At 40.3% G+C, this 16742-nt stretch overlaps 1 protein-coding gene across 3 annotated transcripts in view; it reads right to left on the bottom strand.

Annotated features, from left to right (window-relative positions):
- Nucleotides 1-16742, bottom strand: part of LOC109959406 (unconventional myosin-XVIIIa-like) — a 67391-nt gene that overhangs the window by 43160 nt on the left and 7489 nt on the right. For 2 of the 3 annotated variants that reach the window (XM_020598725.1, XM_020598726.1), the window contains exons 3-11: nt 5198-5285; nt 4696-4802; nt 4432-4608; nt 4072-4282; nt 3842-3984; nt 3556-3656; nt 3303-3366; nt 2734-2878; nt 37-207 (exon numbers count right to left, since the gene is read on the bottom strand). In XM_020598725.1, coding sequence (XP_020454381.1) covers nt 37-207; nt 2734-2878; nt 3303-3366; nt 3556-3656; nt 3842-3984; nt 4072-4282; nt 4432-4608; nt 4696-4802; nt 5198-5285 — 1207 coding nt within the window. Of the gene's footprint in view, nt 1-36; nt 208-2733; nt 2879-3302; nt 3367-3555; nt 3657-3841; nt 3985-4071; nt 4283-4431; nt 4609-4695; nt 4803-5197; nt 5286-5926; nt 5987-7502; nt 7593-9250; nt 10031-16742 lie in introns of all 3 variants that reach the window. The other variant, XM_020598724.1, reaches the window with a different exon arrangement.

Raw genomic sequence — 16742 nt, 5'->3', positions numbered from 1 at the left:
AAAGGGTCTCATTGGTAAATGTGGTCGGGGGAGTACCTGCATCCGCTGCGCCATTTTCATCAGAAGCCTGGCGGATGGTGCTGGCTCTGGGTGGGGTGCCCTTGGCCTGGTGCTTGAAAATGGAGGAGGAGAGCTCCTCCAGGGTGCAGCCCAGCAGGTAGGCTGCCTTCTGGGCCCACTCATGACGTGCAAATTGTTTCCTGCCAGCTGAAACATGTGCATGAAAACCTCCATTAGCCCTTCTGCCAACTACCCCATGCACATGACTAGTCTGGTAGCTTTGTGACAATCCTGTCTCTGACAGGGTAGGATTATGTCTCTGGTGAAGCCGACACTCACACGGCTGGTGAAAATATGCATTAAAAACATGTTCAGAAAGCTGGTGCTTTGAACACATTTAACAATTGTCAAAAGAAGGACCCATGCACTAGCATCAGCAAATACTGGTTCCTGTTCAAAAACACCTATGAAGTTAAAGTGCTATCTTCTTGAGAATGAAAGGAAAACTCATTACAAAATTTATTTGCACAAGGCCCTCTTTTTGGAAACAAGTTTCTCTTTAATCTAATGGCTGAGTGATGGAAACATGCAGATATGAAGGGAAGCTTCAGTTTAATCCACCATGAAGTGGTATCTTCTTAAAATGAACAGAGAAACTGGGGGATTTCACTCTATCAGTTTCATCAGCACTGCAGAAGCCCTACACACTTTTCATGATGATAAGCAGTACAGTTGTAAAGACAAGCCAATACAAATACAGTACATATATTTACTTTGAGAAATCTTTGCCACCACAATTATTTAAATTACTGTAAAACATCAAAAGGAGCAAAGTGTCGATATAATTGAATCAAATATTAAGGACTGTGACTTTAAAAAAAACATTATATGCATCTGGATTTAAAAAGCTCAGTGTGATTAGGCCTTTTTTCTATATACACTTAAATAAATGTTGACAACAGAGTATACAAAAAAGTAAGTTAATTTTCAGAGGTCCCTTTAATTAGTGCTTGTGGATTAGAGATCATTGCTGCCCTCTAGTGTTACACTATGAAGCTGCACTGCCAACAAACATCTCTATATACTTGTGAAAGCTGAAACACAAACTACGCCCTCGCAGCATTAGCATATTAGAGTGTACACATGAATTAATTCAATACTATTTAAGACAAAATCTAATTAAAATCAAGGTGCTGACTCTCTCCTAACCTTTATCCTTGTGCATTATTTGCTCATGAGAGCCACTTGGTGTTGATGACAGCATAAGTCACCCAGTAATTTGCAGATCAGAGCAAAGTAGTTTAGCGCCTGTATTCCCAACAACAGATGCTGCACGGGACGATATTCATTTCTGAAAATTTTAGAACTTTTCCTGGATATACTGGCAGCCAGCTGGAGGGGATCACTGAAAATAATTTGGCAAGCAATTCAGCACAAGTGACTGGCAGTTACAGTGGAGACAGATAGGGAAAAGTGAACAAACATATCTCAAACACAAAATACAGATCTCCTCTCACTGCTAGTAAACAGCCCTTGAGATATGCATGTTATTCTGATAGATTGTATTTGTTAACAGCTTCTGAATCAGAAAATGTCAGACTATTGATTTGCACTACAAAGTATCCTTAGACTAAATTTGCACATCAACTAAAGACAGTTAAAATAAATAATATCCAAACAAAGTGAAACTTTTAGATATGAATAAAACTTTTAAATCTCTGTTTGCAAACACATTTATTTGAAAAACACAGATGGTTCGATTCCTAAGGGTCTCTCATACTTAGAAATAAAACCTACCTCTAACCTCACCAGCAACAAAAATCCTTTTGACAGTGTCAGCCTTCTCAAGTGGCAGATATCTAATTTTAAAACCAAAGTTAAATGCAGTGAGAGGCACATCTATTACTTTAAAGCTAAAAAAAAAACAAACTGTCTTACGTTAGGTTTCATCATACAAATGGCTTCAAAGACAGGAACAAATCTTCATGTTTAGAATGACTGTTGTTCCCACCAGTCCTCTGATGTATTCTTATGACAAGACAAAACGCTTGTCAAGAAATAGGGCCAGAAGGAGACTCTTTCTGTCCTTGAGTTGCAACGGTGTTGACTAACAATTAGACCTGGGTAGTCTGTCAGTGTTTTCAGCTGCTGTAATACAAATCGTGCTTTGTTTATTGGGGATTAATAAGGTCAATCTGACAACGGTTCAGATCTGGCAGCCAAAACACAATGTATCACTTCACCTGCTGTATGTGAGCATTAGCAGTCCAAACTACAACGACCACATCCTGCAGGATAAATCTGTGGCAAGAAATTCTGAAGCAGAAACTGTTCTGTAGTGATTAGGAAAATATCTGGAATACTGATGGGCTCAGACACATTTAGCCCAGTTTAAATTTCATTTTGTAAAACAGTGTAGTGGAGCACCGACTTCTTTTAGAGTGCATAATTCATTTATCTGCATTACAACTGCCTTGCACCACACTGAGATAGTTACCTAGGTGAGATAATGCAGACTTTGCATTTCTGAAAATAAATGAAGTGTTATTAAAATGGTTTTGGGTAATTTATCATTTTCATCATGTACTCTAGTTTTATATTGTTGTCAACGGTGTACAAATAAAGGATGATCCTTTTTTACTGGTATGTGTTCTATTAAGAAAAACATTATCCACACAATTAAATGATGCAGCTACTGAAAGGTAAACCAAGTGCTGAGTTCAGCAGTCTTACCCTTAGTAGCTCCTGCAGCTCCGAGATGGTAGATGGCCCCAAGGACAAGCCAAAAGGCCCTCTGCTCATCACCACTGATCCCCAGAACCTTCATGGCAGCTTGCAGTTTGGAAAACTGCTGGGTGGCCCGTTGCTTATCTTCAGTCTGACAGATAGCACATGTTTTCAATTACAACTCATTTGTGAATGATTAATAGTAAGATGTTTAAAGCCTGTTCTTGAGGTGGACTGACCTGTCGAATTATAATTTTAAATAGAAATAGCCAAAGTGACTATCTGCAGAGGTTCAGCTACTTTGAAAATACAATCCTACTGTGAAAATACAGTTTTTGTATTTGGCTGCTACAAGCCACAGTAAATTAGGCCAAGGCTGGTTGATGTTTCAGTGTCAGGATCTCTGATAAATGTGGATAAAAGATAAAGGTTAGTGAATGCTCCTTTAAGTTACGGTCAAGACATGGATCGTTTCAACCTTCCTACACTGTTCAGCACTAAAGTCCCTCATGGCACATTTTCTTGCCTGGTTGTTAAAAGAACAGGCCAGTCTCCCATTAACAAGCAGCGTTTACCTTGGTCTGAGGTACGATTCCAAAAGCATTGTTTTCAGCAAAGTGGTTGAGGTGCAGCTCAGTTCTGATGAAGAGATCAGACAACACAAAAGACATCAACATCTCTCATATCTGCTACTGTGTCAATCATTGGAACTATAAAAGCAATTGGCAGCACTCTCTAAAAGCATGAATACATCACTGACACATATCAACCCAGTGCAGAGATGTAGTGTATTGTGCATTTAATTAGCATAATAGTAATAATCCTGACCTAAGAGAGCTATCTACTCCAGCCATCAGGTAGTAAAAGACATTAAAACTGGACTCTCCCTCTGGTCTTCTTGTCACCCTCGTCCTCTCCAGAAGCATGGTCTGCAAGGCCACATCAGAACAGGGCATTTGCATAGAAACATACAGTGCAAATAAGCATAATAACAAAGCAGGTCGGTGTTTGGTGAAAATATATACTAGTCTGTGGCATGTCTGGGATCATAGTAGCTATGCATGAGTAGGAGATTTGCATTGGAGAACCAATGATTGTGTGTGTTTTTTTGTACCTGGATAGAGGCTGAGGTCACCAGACCTGACTGGTCAAAATCCAATGAAACAATATGGGAGAAGCGACTAGCATTCCCATTCATACAGGTAGAGGCATTCCCAAATGCCTCCAAAACTGTGTAGACTGCCTGCCATTTCTCTGCTACAAACAGCAATGAGAAACACATTCATTTGTAGGACCCAACGACAACATGCACTTGATTCAAATCTTTTTCTTTTTTCAGCCTACTGGAGAAGGTTTTGTTGGTGCTGCCAGCAGTAGTAGCCAGATACTGGATGATGTGTTGACAGTTGGTGGTCTTGCCACTACCACTTTTGCCCAGTAAGACAATGGACTGATCCTGGCGAGTGGTCAGGAGGTTCCTATAGGCAGCCTGAGCCATGCTGTAAATGTGAGGGGCAGTGTCCTCCCTTCTGCAGCCTTTGAACATTTGCATAACCTGGACGAAATAGTGAAAGAGAGAAAGAGAGAATGATAGCATCATAGAGAAGTGGTTATAAATATCAGTTACTATCTTTGTAAGCTTATTTCATTCTGATTACACTCTTCTATAAAGGGATCTCATCATATGCTCAGGCTGCAGCCTACCTTCTCAGAGTACATCGAGGGGGTACTAATGGGGTTAATCACCACCATGTTTTGCCCAGCATGGGTGTGCACCAGGTTACCACCGTACCGCTGACGCAGGGAGTGCATTACACTCGACTCATTCAGATACTGCAGAGAGGCCAGGTCCTCCACTCGGTCAAACATCGGAGGGTTTGCCTAGAGTTCAAAGTCAGAGGCAGTCACACCCTCGCCCGGTGACATCCGTAATTAATGAGGTTTAGAGTTGATTTAATGATTAAATACCTTCTCTACATCATCTTCGTCCACATCCAATAAAGATCCATCACTCTCCAGGCGGATTTTCACCTTCCCCTCTGGCAGGCTGCCTACCTCCGTCTTCAGGAGAGTTGCTGTATCACCACAAAGCAAGGACTTAATTTATCATGACATATGGTCTCGACCTGAACGCAAAAGCTTCATCTTAACTTACATGTCTGATAATGTATGGCATATGTATCACTTTAATACTGCCTAAGATTTATTACAACTAAACAATCAACCTTGAAAACATGACTAGTCTATAGTAATTACATACAGTGTGAGGTAAAACGGACGAGGCTATTCGGGTGCCCTTATTACCAACACATTCTCTATGCTTCAAACTCCTACTTCTATAGTTCTGCAATCACATGTCACTCAGAAACGGATGTTCCAGCACTGGCAGGAGAGTAAGTTATGAATTTGCTTTAAAATACTTAAATAACAAGGAACATGACACAATTTAAATACAGAAGCTTTTACTAACCCAAAGAAAATCCATCCTTGTGGACAAGCCATACTTTTTCTGTGTCATACCAGGCTTTCTCTGCCACAATCTGCTCCTCAGTCTTTCCCTGTTAGAATAAATTAGCAATCAGTATGAGAAACACTGGTCCAAGCAATTATTTAACATTAAAAACAGTAATGTAAATCTAAGTGTTGAATAATTAAAATCAGATAACAGCATAATGGACATCCAAAATCATCCTACAAATGAGATTTAGGCAAGCTCTGATTAACATGCACTTCACATTCACAAGGGGGAACTGGATTCTTAGGGTGGAACTCCAGTGTGAAAAAGTGCATGATTGTGTGCACACTGATTCATTTTTATATTTCACCTCCAGCATTTGTATCAAGTACACATCAGCCCCCTGAGCTCCCTCGCCTGCCTTTTTAATGCAGAGCTCGCCAAGTGTTGACTGAACTCATTGAGGGTGCATTTAATGTGTTCACTGAAAAGACACTGCAGACGGAAGGTACAGAAATATAGTAAGATACATTTAAAAACACTATAACAAAGATCCCCAGAGAGGGTACCTCCTCTTCTCTACTTCAACAAGTAGAGCTACAAGGAAGATGACTACTGCTGCTGGGCCATTCTCCCACACTGCTCTACTAGTGCATCACACACGCAAAACCACAAAGCACACATCAGTCTGGAACACGAGAGGGATTCAACCAGAACTACAATCAGTTGCAGCCACGGTCAAACCTTAGTTGCAGCTGCGTGCGCTGCCTGAAGGATGGCCACAGGCTCCTCAGCGAGCTGGGACTGGAGAGGGGAAGGAGCAGAAATCAAATGAGACGGCAGTCTTTTTAGTGACCGTGATAGTGTGGTTTAGTAGTTATTTCCAAGTGCACAACACAAACTGTGCAAACTCTGTCAAGTTGCAAAACTATAATAATAGGCCACATATCATTACAAGCATAAAAGATAATACAAAACACTGCAGCAAGATCAGCAGCTGCTGAATGATGCAGCTGTAGTTCCAGCAACGGTATTAGAGTAAGTCATTCGATTAATTCACCACAGAAGAATTATAATATTAATGCATTCATAAGCAGGGATTACAAGGTTCATTTAAGTGCACCGTGTTTGCCTATGGACACAAAATTCATTTTCAGCCATATTCCCAGTCACAGTTAACATGATCAGTTGCACATAGTAAGGGATAAATACAGCCAAGTGTAGAACAATGCAATGGTTAATGTGAATGAACGGAGCTATAGATGTAATGGAACAGCATAAATACTAAAATATTATGTAATATGCAAAAGGTACTGCACCACTGCAAACAAACTGTGATCCTGCACTTTTTTACATGACAGATTCCCATTTGATAAGAATTTGAAAGTGCAAAGTAACTGAGAAATTGTTTACCGTTGCATATGGCAACAGTACAGCCTGAGTATCAACATGCGAGTATGAACAGCACAAGCAAAGTCCATTTTACAGCTGCACATTATGTTAATTATAAACCAAATGCAGCTTTTATTCATTTTTGTTTTGGCCCTCTACAAACCTGGTCTAGAACCCCTCACCCAAACTTTGGTAGCCACTGGTTTATGTCACATTACTACATTCCAGGCTGTTGCTCAAAGCCAGATTGAACTGCAGAGAGCATCAAGGTGTCAAAACCAACTCAGCAGGCACGGACAAAGTAGGACTGAGAGGGGTCAGTAGAAAAGAACAAGCTTAGACTCCTGCGCTCTGCAGGTGAGGGAATGAGGCAAATCCACGGTCGAGTACCTGAGAGGATTTGTGGCCTTTGGCACGCTAGCCATGCAAACAGCGACGAGGACAGCGGCAGGTTGGGATCCAATAATCCACAGAGAAGCAAAAGTAAAGACATGGGACATCATTTGAGACAACAGTAGATCAAAGCAAGGATAAGGAAGAAGTTCCTTTAAATGCTCTAGAGAAAAACAAACAACCAGTCGCTGCCTTAAAATACAAACCCACTACAATAATCACACAGTGCCACTGATCAAGGTACTCCAACCTTAACAACAAAGCATTGAATACTACAGAATGAATGAAACAGACAAAAACATGCACCATTTACAGATCTAAAACTGGAAATCATAATCAGTATTATCAAACTATCCCGAGAATATTGCAGAAAGAGATCATCTAAATTTAATGGTTGTGATTTTTTTACTTCAGACAAACTGAAGACTGAATGGGCATGCAGACGCATTCCAAGAGGAGAAAGTCTAGTGCTTCTGAATGTGAAAAATACACCTAAATGTTTAGCAGCTAGATAAACACACACACACACACACACCTGTTCATTTGGTACAGCCTGGGTCTGGGGCGGTACAGCTGGGGATGGCTTACCGCTGGGGGCCACACGGGGACAAGACGGCTCCATCACCTTTACACAGCATGTAAATATTCACAAATGCAGACAACCGTGCACACACAGTGATTGACTTACATTTATGTTTCACCATTTTTATTCTCTTTAATTTCAGATTCATTTTAACACACTTGCTATTAAGAGCGACTTTACTGGATGTTTGCTCCTACTAATTGAATTTTCTAGTTAACTCAATCAGGAAATGAGTGAGAGAAAATGACTATTAAAGAAAATTGGATCATTAAGAGCTGCAGCAAGGGAAAAATGGTTAAGGGCTTTTGTTTGTCAGTGACTGTTTAAGCAACAGTGAGTGGTACATTTCTTGAAAGTCATTAAATAGTTTATAATTGCCTCTCCTGAACTCTTGTACTACAAGAAAAAAAGGAATCTGAAATGAAACCATCAAAAGTTAGTTTGTAATTATATGCAGCTGTGGCACTTGAATCAATAATTCTGGTTTCTGATATTTATATTTCAAGTTGAGATTGTGCTGCTAAAACTTTTTTAATTATGATAAAATAATTTCTAAAATATCCTGGCATCATTCAGATGACAGATGACTGAGAAGCCAGTAGGGCCATTACACGGCTAAATTTAACTGAGCTTTTTCTTAATTTTACTTAATGTAATTTTGCAAATGATTCAACAAATACATTCATCAATAAGAGCCTGAAGATTAAAACTAATTACTACAGAGATCATGCAGATTTATGTTAGAGGGATAATTTAGTTGCTTGTTTTTAATGGTCACGTCTGATGTCTTCCATTGCCCCCCATAGAAATATCCCTTAACTGCAAAGTCTGATATATAGCTCCGGTGAAAGCTGAAAAAGGAAAATCGCTTGAGGATCACCTCCAGGAACACTTAGTCACACATAAATGTACAATTGTAAGTTTGGCTTGGTCCAGCCTTTAATATTCAAAACCTAGGTCTCTCCCTATATCCGTTAAAAACACATTATGCTCCTCAGCAGAAATACCAGGTTCGTATCTTCAAAATCAAATCTCTCTCTACAAGGTCAATTACCCAACTGTTTGCCAGATTGCATGGACATCTGTGGATAAAATTTTCCCATGGCCTGCTGAAAGACAGAATACCAAGGCTTCAATTTAAACCAGGGACTGTGAAGTATATCAAAGTTTGAAACTATGAAATAGCATTCGCTTTCCATGGTCAAAAATAAATATTACAAATGTAGTGGTCTACAGCAGACAGACCACAGCGTTAACATTAACTTCGACAACAGCAATGAATCCCAGCTCAGAGCCCACACAATCCAAATGACCAGACTACCGGAGTCAAGGCAACGAGCAGCTCCTTAACCCTCTGGTGAAGTTTGAGCTGCTACATGCGCCCTCCATCCCTTCACTTATTTAGAATGGCTTCATTATGTCAAGGCTGATTTTTGTCAGAAATCAAGATCAACCTGTGCTTTGGAGAAAATGTAGAGCGTTCCATTAGTTTTGTTATCTGCTAGGAGATAGTGTAATTATTATCATTCCAGTTGTAAGCAAAGTCACAATCTATGTACAGAAACAAATCTACTCAAGTTGAAGATGACTTTGAGGAGAAACATCATGTGGCTGTTTCATTGATATCAGCAGTAATGTCTGTGTTATTATCACACAACATGCTCCACCCAGAGGTTACAAAGCAGACATGCACACAGTACCTCCGGTTTCTTTACAGCAAATGAACGAGGCTTTGGGATGAACCCTGCAGGTGGAGCCAGCGGGTCCATCTTTGGGACCGGGATAAATCCCGGAGGTCTTGCCAAGAGATTCTGTTTTGGGGGCACAGGACTGGATTTTCTGGCAGGAATGAAACCAGGTGGTGGAGTCAACAGATTCTGTTTGGGGACAGGGATGAAACCAGCAGGTGGGGCAAAAGGGTCAGGTTTAGGAGGGGGGATGAACCCAGCTGGAGGAGTGAGGGGACTAGACTTCAGTGGTGCAGGATTTGGTGCTGTAATAGCAGACACAGTGGCTTCCTCTGTTTTCTCTACTGTAGGTTTTTCCTCTTCTTCCTCCACCTTTCCTTTCTCCTCCTCCTCCTCTTTGCGGTCCTGGGTGCGCATGCGAGGCCGGTGCTCCTTGATTCGACCTCTGCCCATTAAGCTCGTCAGGCCCAAGGAGATGTCATCTTTGTCCTCCCCAGGAGCCTTAGTGGTTTTGAGGACAGAGTCTGTAGCAGCAGTGGCCTTAGCAGACTCTGAAACTCCAGGGTGGTACTGCTCTTCGGTTCCAGCAGGGACCACACGCCTAACAACTCTTCTCACCACCCTCACCACCTTTTTACCCCCAGAACTCTGGCCCTCACCTGGAGTGTTTGGACCGTCCATGGCACCGTTACTACTGGACGCTCCCGCTGTTGATATTGCTGACTGTGCACCACTTCTTGTGTTCAGGCCAGGTTTAGCGAGTGCCTGAGGCTCACTACCATCTACATCAGCCTGGATACAAGCGGAACAAGGCATAAAATAATGCTAATTATTTCCATGGCTGATGCAAATCAACTGTCAATGATTACAAGTGCAGGTTCTTGGCTCAGAGATTCTCTATAGAGAATCATTCAAAATTGGATTCATATCAGCTTGTGGATCTTAAAGCCCTCACTCAAACTACTATATGTAAGTTTGTGTATGCAATCAGATCATTTGAGTCAATATTTTCATTTATTTTTAACAGTGGAGCTTATTGACAAATTGTGGACTGAGCCTAATTAGTTGAACTATGGAAAAGAGAAAGTGCATCCAAAACTGTATTGATGTAGCGTCAGTTAAGGGTTCATTCAGAAATTAAAGATATCTTATGGAGTTATTGGCCACTGGTGCCACTGTGGAGCAGCCCTTTTATTAGCGGGTCCTTATTTTTGTTCAGATCATGCAAGGATGTGAGAGGCATGAAGCCCATCCTGCAATTGGTTCCACAGTGCTGCACTGTTCTACGGTTGGTGGTGGTACATCCAACAAATACAGTGAAGGGGAGCCCTTGAATAGAAACAATGCATAGATTAAGTTATTTTAATAGCTTAGAAATTGTACTTTACTGTATTTAAATCATATATTCAAGTCCCCAAGTTTTTGACAATTGTGTTATGTCCCATCCCTTGTTGTTAAAACTCTTATGTTTAAACCAGATTACACAGGGGCATTTGTATCTATAAGCGCCAAGTGGGTAAAATTTACCCAGCAAGCAATGCCTTTACTTTCACCCTATTATTTTTTGTGCAGTTTGTCTAACTATTCATCTACTGCTTACTGAGATGACAGCTATCAGACAGAACTGTGCCACCGATCATTTCTTTACTTCCATCACGTGCTTCAACCCAGTTCTCTCCAAAAACACCAGCCTAGCGGGCACCATCACTGTGAATAAGGAAAGGCTCCCATCCTCTGTGCAGATGAGAGCAGAGCTGCTCAGCGCCAGCATGTTGAAAAATGATCAAATCACGCTGACCATGTACTGTACCCGTTCGGGCTCAGTAGAAGTGTCAACCATCCTGAGCAAACAACACAAGCATGCAGAGACAGAGCTGTTTGCTTAGTGTACTACATGTAGCCTAAGTAATCACAAAATGTTGGCTCAAATGAAAACTATAGCCTGCTCAAGTAAGTGTGAATGGAACACCAAAGGAAGAAGTACATAAACTGTGGGCTATAAAAATGTTTTTTCCTTATTCAAACTATAAACATATATTAATAATAATATATAAATATTTAATTAAGTGAAATTGGGCCCTTGCTGAGACAAGAAATCATCCATAAGTGAGGCTGATATTTACTGACTCACTATTGTCTATGTAGGGAACGTCTTGGGTTATCTCAATATACAATGAATGCCATTTTATTATTACACCACTCAGATGTATGGATCTCCTTCTAATGCCCACTTTTAGTGTCATCTCAGACTGATCCATGCAAAGTGAAGTGTTGTAGCACTAGTCTACTTAAAATGGCCTAGATGATAATGGTAAGCTACTTTTAGAAGTCCCCAGATCTAGATGTAAGCAATGGGCTGATAGTGCTTGTGTTGTAGCTCCTAAACTGTGGAACGCTGTTCCTCCCAAACTTCGCTCTATTACTGACCATGCACTTTTCAAATCTGGCTTTCGGTTCCTAACAGAACTTTAGTAGTTTTATGGGTGTTGATCACTTTTATTTGTCTCCATGTTGCCAATATTTTAATGCTGACTGTTATATTTTTGTTTTTTTATACAGACTTATTTACCAGGTATACCGGTATGTAAAGCACTTTGGTCAACTTCTAGTTGTTTTTAAGTGCTATATAAATAAAGGTTGAGTTGATAGAACAGGAACAAAACACAGCTGATGAATGAACATTTCATGACTCTAGAGATTCCTTTGTGAATGCAACGTCTTAATACATTTTAGTGAGGTTAGGGTACATGGGTGGATTTGACCCGTAAACAACAACAACAGCCCTGGTGGTTCTAGTGCCACAAACCGGCGTGGCAAACATTTTACAAGATAGAAAAATCACTCAACATTTGTGGCATATACATCCTGTTTGTTTACACTAAAGCTCCACAGCACAACTTTAAGATTAAAGGTAAGGAATCTACATTATACAAGTGATAGAAGTTGTAGATTAGTGCGATCACAACTTTTTTGTTTTAACGTTAATGTAGTCACACAAAGGTCTAACTCTAATCCAATGATCTGTGTCTTTGTCCTTTTATTATTGTTAAACTGCCTGTTACAAACAAGGGGATATACTGGGCTAAGTGATACCCAGCATTGACAGCAAAGAGACTAAACCAGTTAAAAAAATCTTCTTCATCACACACATGCTGTAATGTTCTCTAAACAGCAGCTGCCCTGAGAATTTGTCATCACCTATTCCAACATTCACTTGCTAACTTCCTGGGAGATGGTGAAACTGAGCTCGCCTAACATCGTGATAATGATTAGTTAACTAAATTTGATTCAGCACACACAAGGCTTTGCATTCACGTGAATTAGTACCCAAAGCATGCAGATGCAGACACTTACATCTGGCTTGTTCTCAACTTTAACCTACACAAGACAAAGCACCAGAGAAAGAGAAACATCAAACCTCAGATTTAGACCAAAGTAATTCTCTATCAACTTAAATGACTATTTCACCAAATTAACATGCAACAAGATGCAGATATTAATTGTAAGGCAAAAAAAAAAGAAGAGCAAGACTTCCCTTTTGCTCCCAGAATGAAAAGCGTGATCTGTATGCCATGATGAGAGACCACAAGTCATGGAACAAGCTGGATGGGTGGAGAATAAATAAATGGACTGATGAGAGAGAAAAAAAACAGAAGATGAGGAAGAAGAGGAAGCTGTACTGTCCAGAGCAATGAAGAATGGGAATTTAAGGGTGAGTGGTGAGATCCTCTGAACTTGTTTTCTACACACGACAGGTCATACACCTGAGGACAGAGGACAGTGGGGCCATGCAGCACGGAGGACAGAACACATGATCAACATAATGAAATGGATAGTTTGTGTTCATCACAGTACGTGGGACAAGTGGAAACCATGAACATTAAAATCTAACAAGACATACATGTTGCAAACAGGACTAAAAGTCTGTACTCAGAATGAGCTGTAATGTTATTTGTTATACGTGGATCTCACTCTGAACCCATTACTATTACTATGTATGAAGAACTATCCTTTAACTTAATCAGTACACCAACAAGATTACATACAAAGCTGGTCATTCGTTTCACTTGTAGTGATGACACAAAATCAATCAGAAAACACACAACAGAAACAAGGGCCGACAGCACAAACATTAAAGTCGGCAATATTAATGGCCAGTTGACAAAAGAATCGAACAAACACTTACACATCACTAAATCTAACGACCAGACAAACACCCAACTTTCTTATATTTGTAGTGTGTGTATCACAGCTTTTCATGAACAGTCTGAAAACTCAAAACTGGCCTTTTACTCATTGAGGGGACAGCAAAAATGAGTTGGGTAGCAATGTGTTTCACTAACTCTGGCCTCTGAAAGCAGGCTTTCACCCTGAGTCCACTCCTATAAATAGTTTCAGCAGCAAAGAAGGCCATTCTGATACGCCATCACAGCGCAAATGGAACCACTAAGCTGAGCGTGTACACCCTAAGCAGATCCCACTGCTTGCCACACACACACACACACACACAGTCCAACCGAGGCTGGAGCCCATTACCTTCTCTCTAGGCCTGGTTAACCTTCCAATCTTCACTCTGTTACTGAAGCAGTGCAGTCAGGGCCAAGGCAGGAAAAAGACCTGGGTCTGCGAAGAGCACACACACTCCCTACTCCTGAGTGACCGGGAGGGCAAACTCGAGGGCGGGATCACAGTCAGCATAGCATGGTAAAGCTGTGGTCTGAGAAGTGGAGGGGGTAATGTAAGAGGAGCTGTGTATGAAGATAGAAGGGGAACAGCTGCTGAAACACAGAGGGGCTATAAATAGAAATTGCAGAACAACATCAATTACCACTGCCACTTTTCCCTGGCAATCTCTTCTCTTGGTGACAGGGAATCAGAGAGGCAGTCTCCCTCATCAGGCCCTATACAAAGATTTCATACGCCTTTTCCATTTGATGGCAACAGTGAGCGATTACGAGATGACACAAAAGATCTATGGCTCAGTACTAAGTGCAACAATTTTCTACTCCAGAGAGACTTCAAATTAAATACAAGCTTATTTAATCATCTGTTCCACTCTCCGGTGACAGAGCGAGTTAGACACTTGTCTCTGTGAAGAAACCTGAAACCAATAAGAAACCTGTGTTGTTCATTTACAATAAGTCTGTGATGTGTAGACACATTTAAGCACAGATGAAACAGACAAAATGTATACACATCGATCTAGGCCAAACCATGTATATTTGTGAGTCATGTTTTTCACCGTGCCTTTTGCGCCGCCAGAGGGAGCTATTAAGCAACGTATTTAAGTCATGTTTTTCACCGTGCCTTTTACGCCACCAGAGGGAGCTATTAAGCAACGTATTTGATTTCACTAGTTCACAAAAGCTGCTGCTGAGGCCCACTACTAAATTCAAGCTGCTGTATTGTTGTGTAGCAACCCCCTTATATGACTTATATATCGTGTTTCTCTGTATCAAAGAGCAAATTAAGATTTTGACCATTTTAAACTGAGACACAAACCTGTAAGATTATACATTTTGGAATTATATGACTTTTTTAAAACAGGTTTATTGACATGCTTCAAATGAATATATCAAAATCACATTGCTGTAAAACCAGTTGGGTAAAAACATGTATGAGCGAGCTGCTCCAGTAGCCTTTCAGCTCATTGGTCCAAGGAGTGTAGTTAGAAAAGGAAAATGAGGCAACAGATTTGGCTGAGCGGGGACGAATTGAGCCATTCTTAGCAGGCTCTGTTCCTCTTCACAAATAAGAGCTGCATTCATTAAACTAGACAAAGGCATTTCCTGAAGAAAATTCATGTGAATGCCTATTGCCAAAGAATTGCCCTAGTAATGGTGAAACAGCTGAAGGCTGAGATGAAATGCTGAATAATTATGGGAGATGAAAAGAAAAACTGGAGTTGGGAGCTTATTTTCCAAACAAAGTGGGAGCTCAAATGCATCACTGAAACAGTGGAAGGTATACTGTCAAAGTGAGAAGTAGAAATGCAATTCTGAAGGAAGACCAACCATGTGTGTATGTGTATTACTGTGCTACTGTGTCTCTGTGTGTGTTACTGTGTTGCTTTGACTGTGTACGTTTGTGTGTGTTACTCTGTTATTGTCTGTATGTGTCATACTGTGTGACTGTGTGGTACCATGTTAATTTTAATGTTTCTGTTTTAAGCAATTAGCTCAACAGGACTCATGCTACCAAGAAGGTCAATCTATTTATTGTTAACATTACAAATGAATGTAATGTTACAAAAGAGTAAGACTGTCAGAAGTGCTTGTAATGAGGGCAAAAGTACTGAACAAGATAGTACTGACAGTGATATTACAGTAATAACAGGTGAGGACATGTATCATAAGACACTCAGTTAACACAGATACTGACTACTTGTGAGTTAACAGACAGACAGAGTGTAGAGGACAAATGGGCCATCGACAACAGCAGGTACATCATTAAGTCTGTTCAAATTAACAGCAACCCAAAATCAGAAGGCAAAGTCTCCATGACAAAAAAATACTTTTCATATAATGTGAAGAAATAAAAGCTTTCTGAAAAAAAACAAAAGAAAAGAAAAGAAAACCTACAACCTGCTTACAGGTTCACGTCATCACTCAAAACGCAACCAAACACACAGCCTAGCTATTCTATGTAGAACAGTCTGCTAATCCCTACAGTCACTTATTGGGCCACAGCGGTTTGTCTACACACAGTTAGTGCAGACCAAAGAGTAAGGACTCACTCCATACACCATAAACACTGCTGATTCTGACCCAGTTAAATCCTCCCACACTATGAAATCAGTTTGAATCATGCTGCAGTTTGTTGTGCAGTATAAACTGGAGAAAAATACCTAAGTCACATAATGTATAAAAAAATGTATAAAATTTCTTGTCGTTTTTGTTTACCCACATAAATATTCATTTATTCCCCATTAACCTTTGCTTATCTTAGAAAAGCTAGAGCTAACAGAAGAGCACACAAAACAAGGAAAAGCTAAAGACACAATTTTAAAAAATCTGAAAATCATCTTTGATCATCAACAACTTATTTGAGTTGTTTAATCCTGAAAACAACATACTGTATTAATTGAGAGAACCTGGTTCTGGTTGGTTTTGATTAACATCTCCAGACTGTTTATTACAAGACAGGAAATCAGAAGTCATAAGAGGTGTGACAAGCTAAGAGCAGAAATGAATCATGGGACATAACACTCTGCAGGCCTCTGACTGCTTCATAAAATTACAGGACATGACCCACATTTCACTCAGTAATAGTAAATAGGCCTTAAAATAGGGACTTCTTTCCAAAAGTAGGCCATGTGAACATGCTGTAACAGCACCAGCCTTTAAGATGTTATCGCATACTGTCAGTAGGAAAAACAGCCTCATGTACCAGCCAAAGACATTTTCCAACTGAAACAAACACTACACACAAAAAGAACCATGAATGATGATGGATCAAAGAGCCAACAACCAACCGATTTTCACATACCAACACAATTATAAGA

Source organism: Monopterus albus, unplaced genomic scaffold, assembly GCF_001952655.1.
Source record: "Monopterus albus unplaced genomic scaffold, M_albus_1.0 scaffold39.1, whole genome shotgun sequence".
Classification (NCBI taxonomy): domain Eukaryota; kingdom Metazoa; phylum Chordata; class Actinopteri; order Synbranchiformes; family Synbranchidae; genus Monopterus; species Monopterus albus.
The sequence above is the reverse complement of the archived record's forward strand: the minus strand, read 5'-3'. Positions and strand labels throughout refer to the sequence as shown.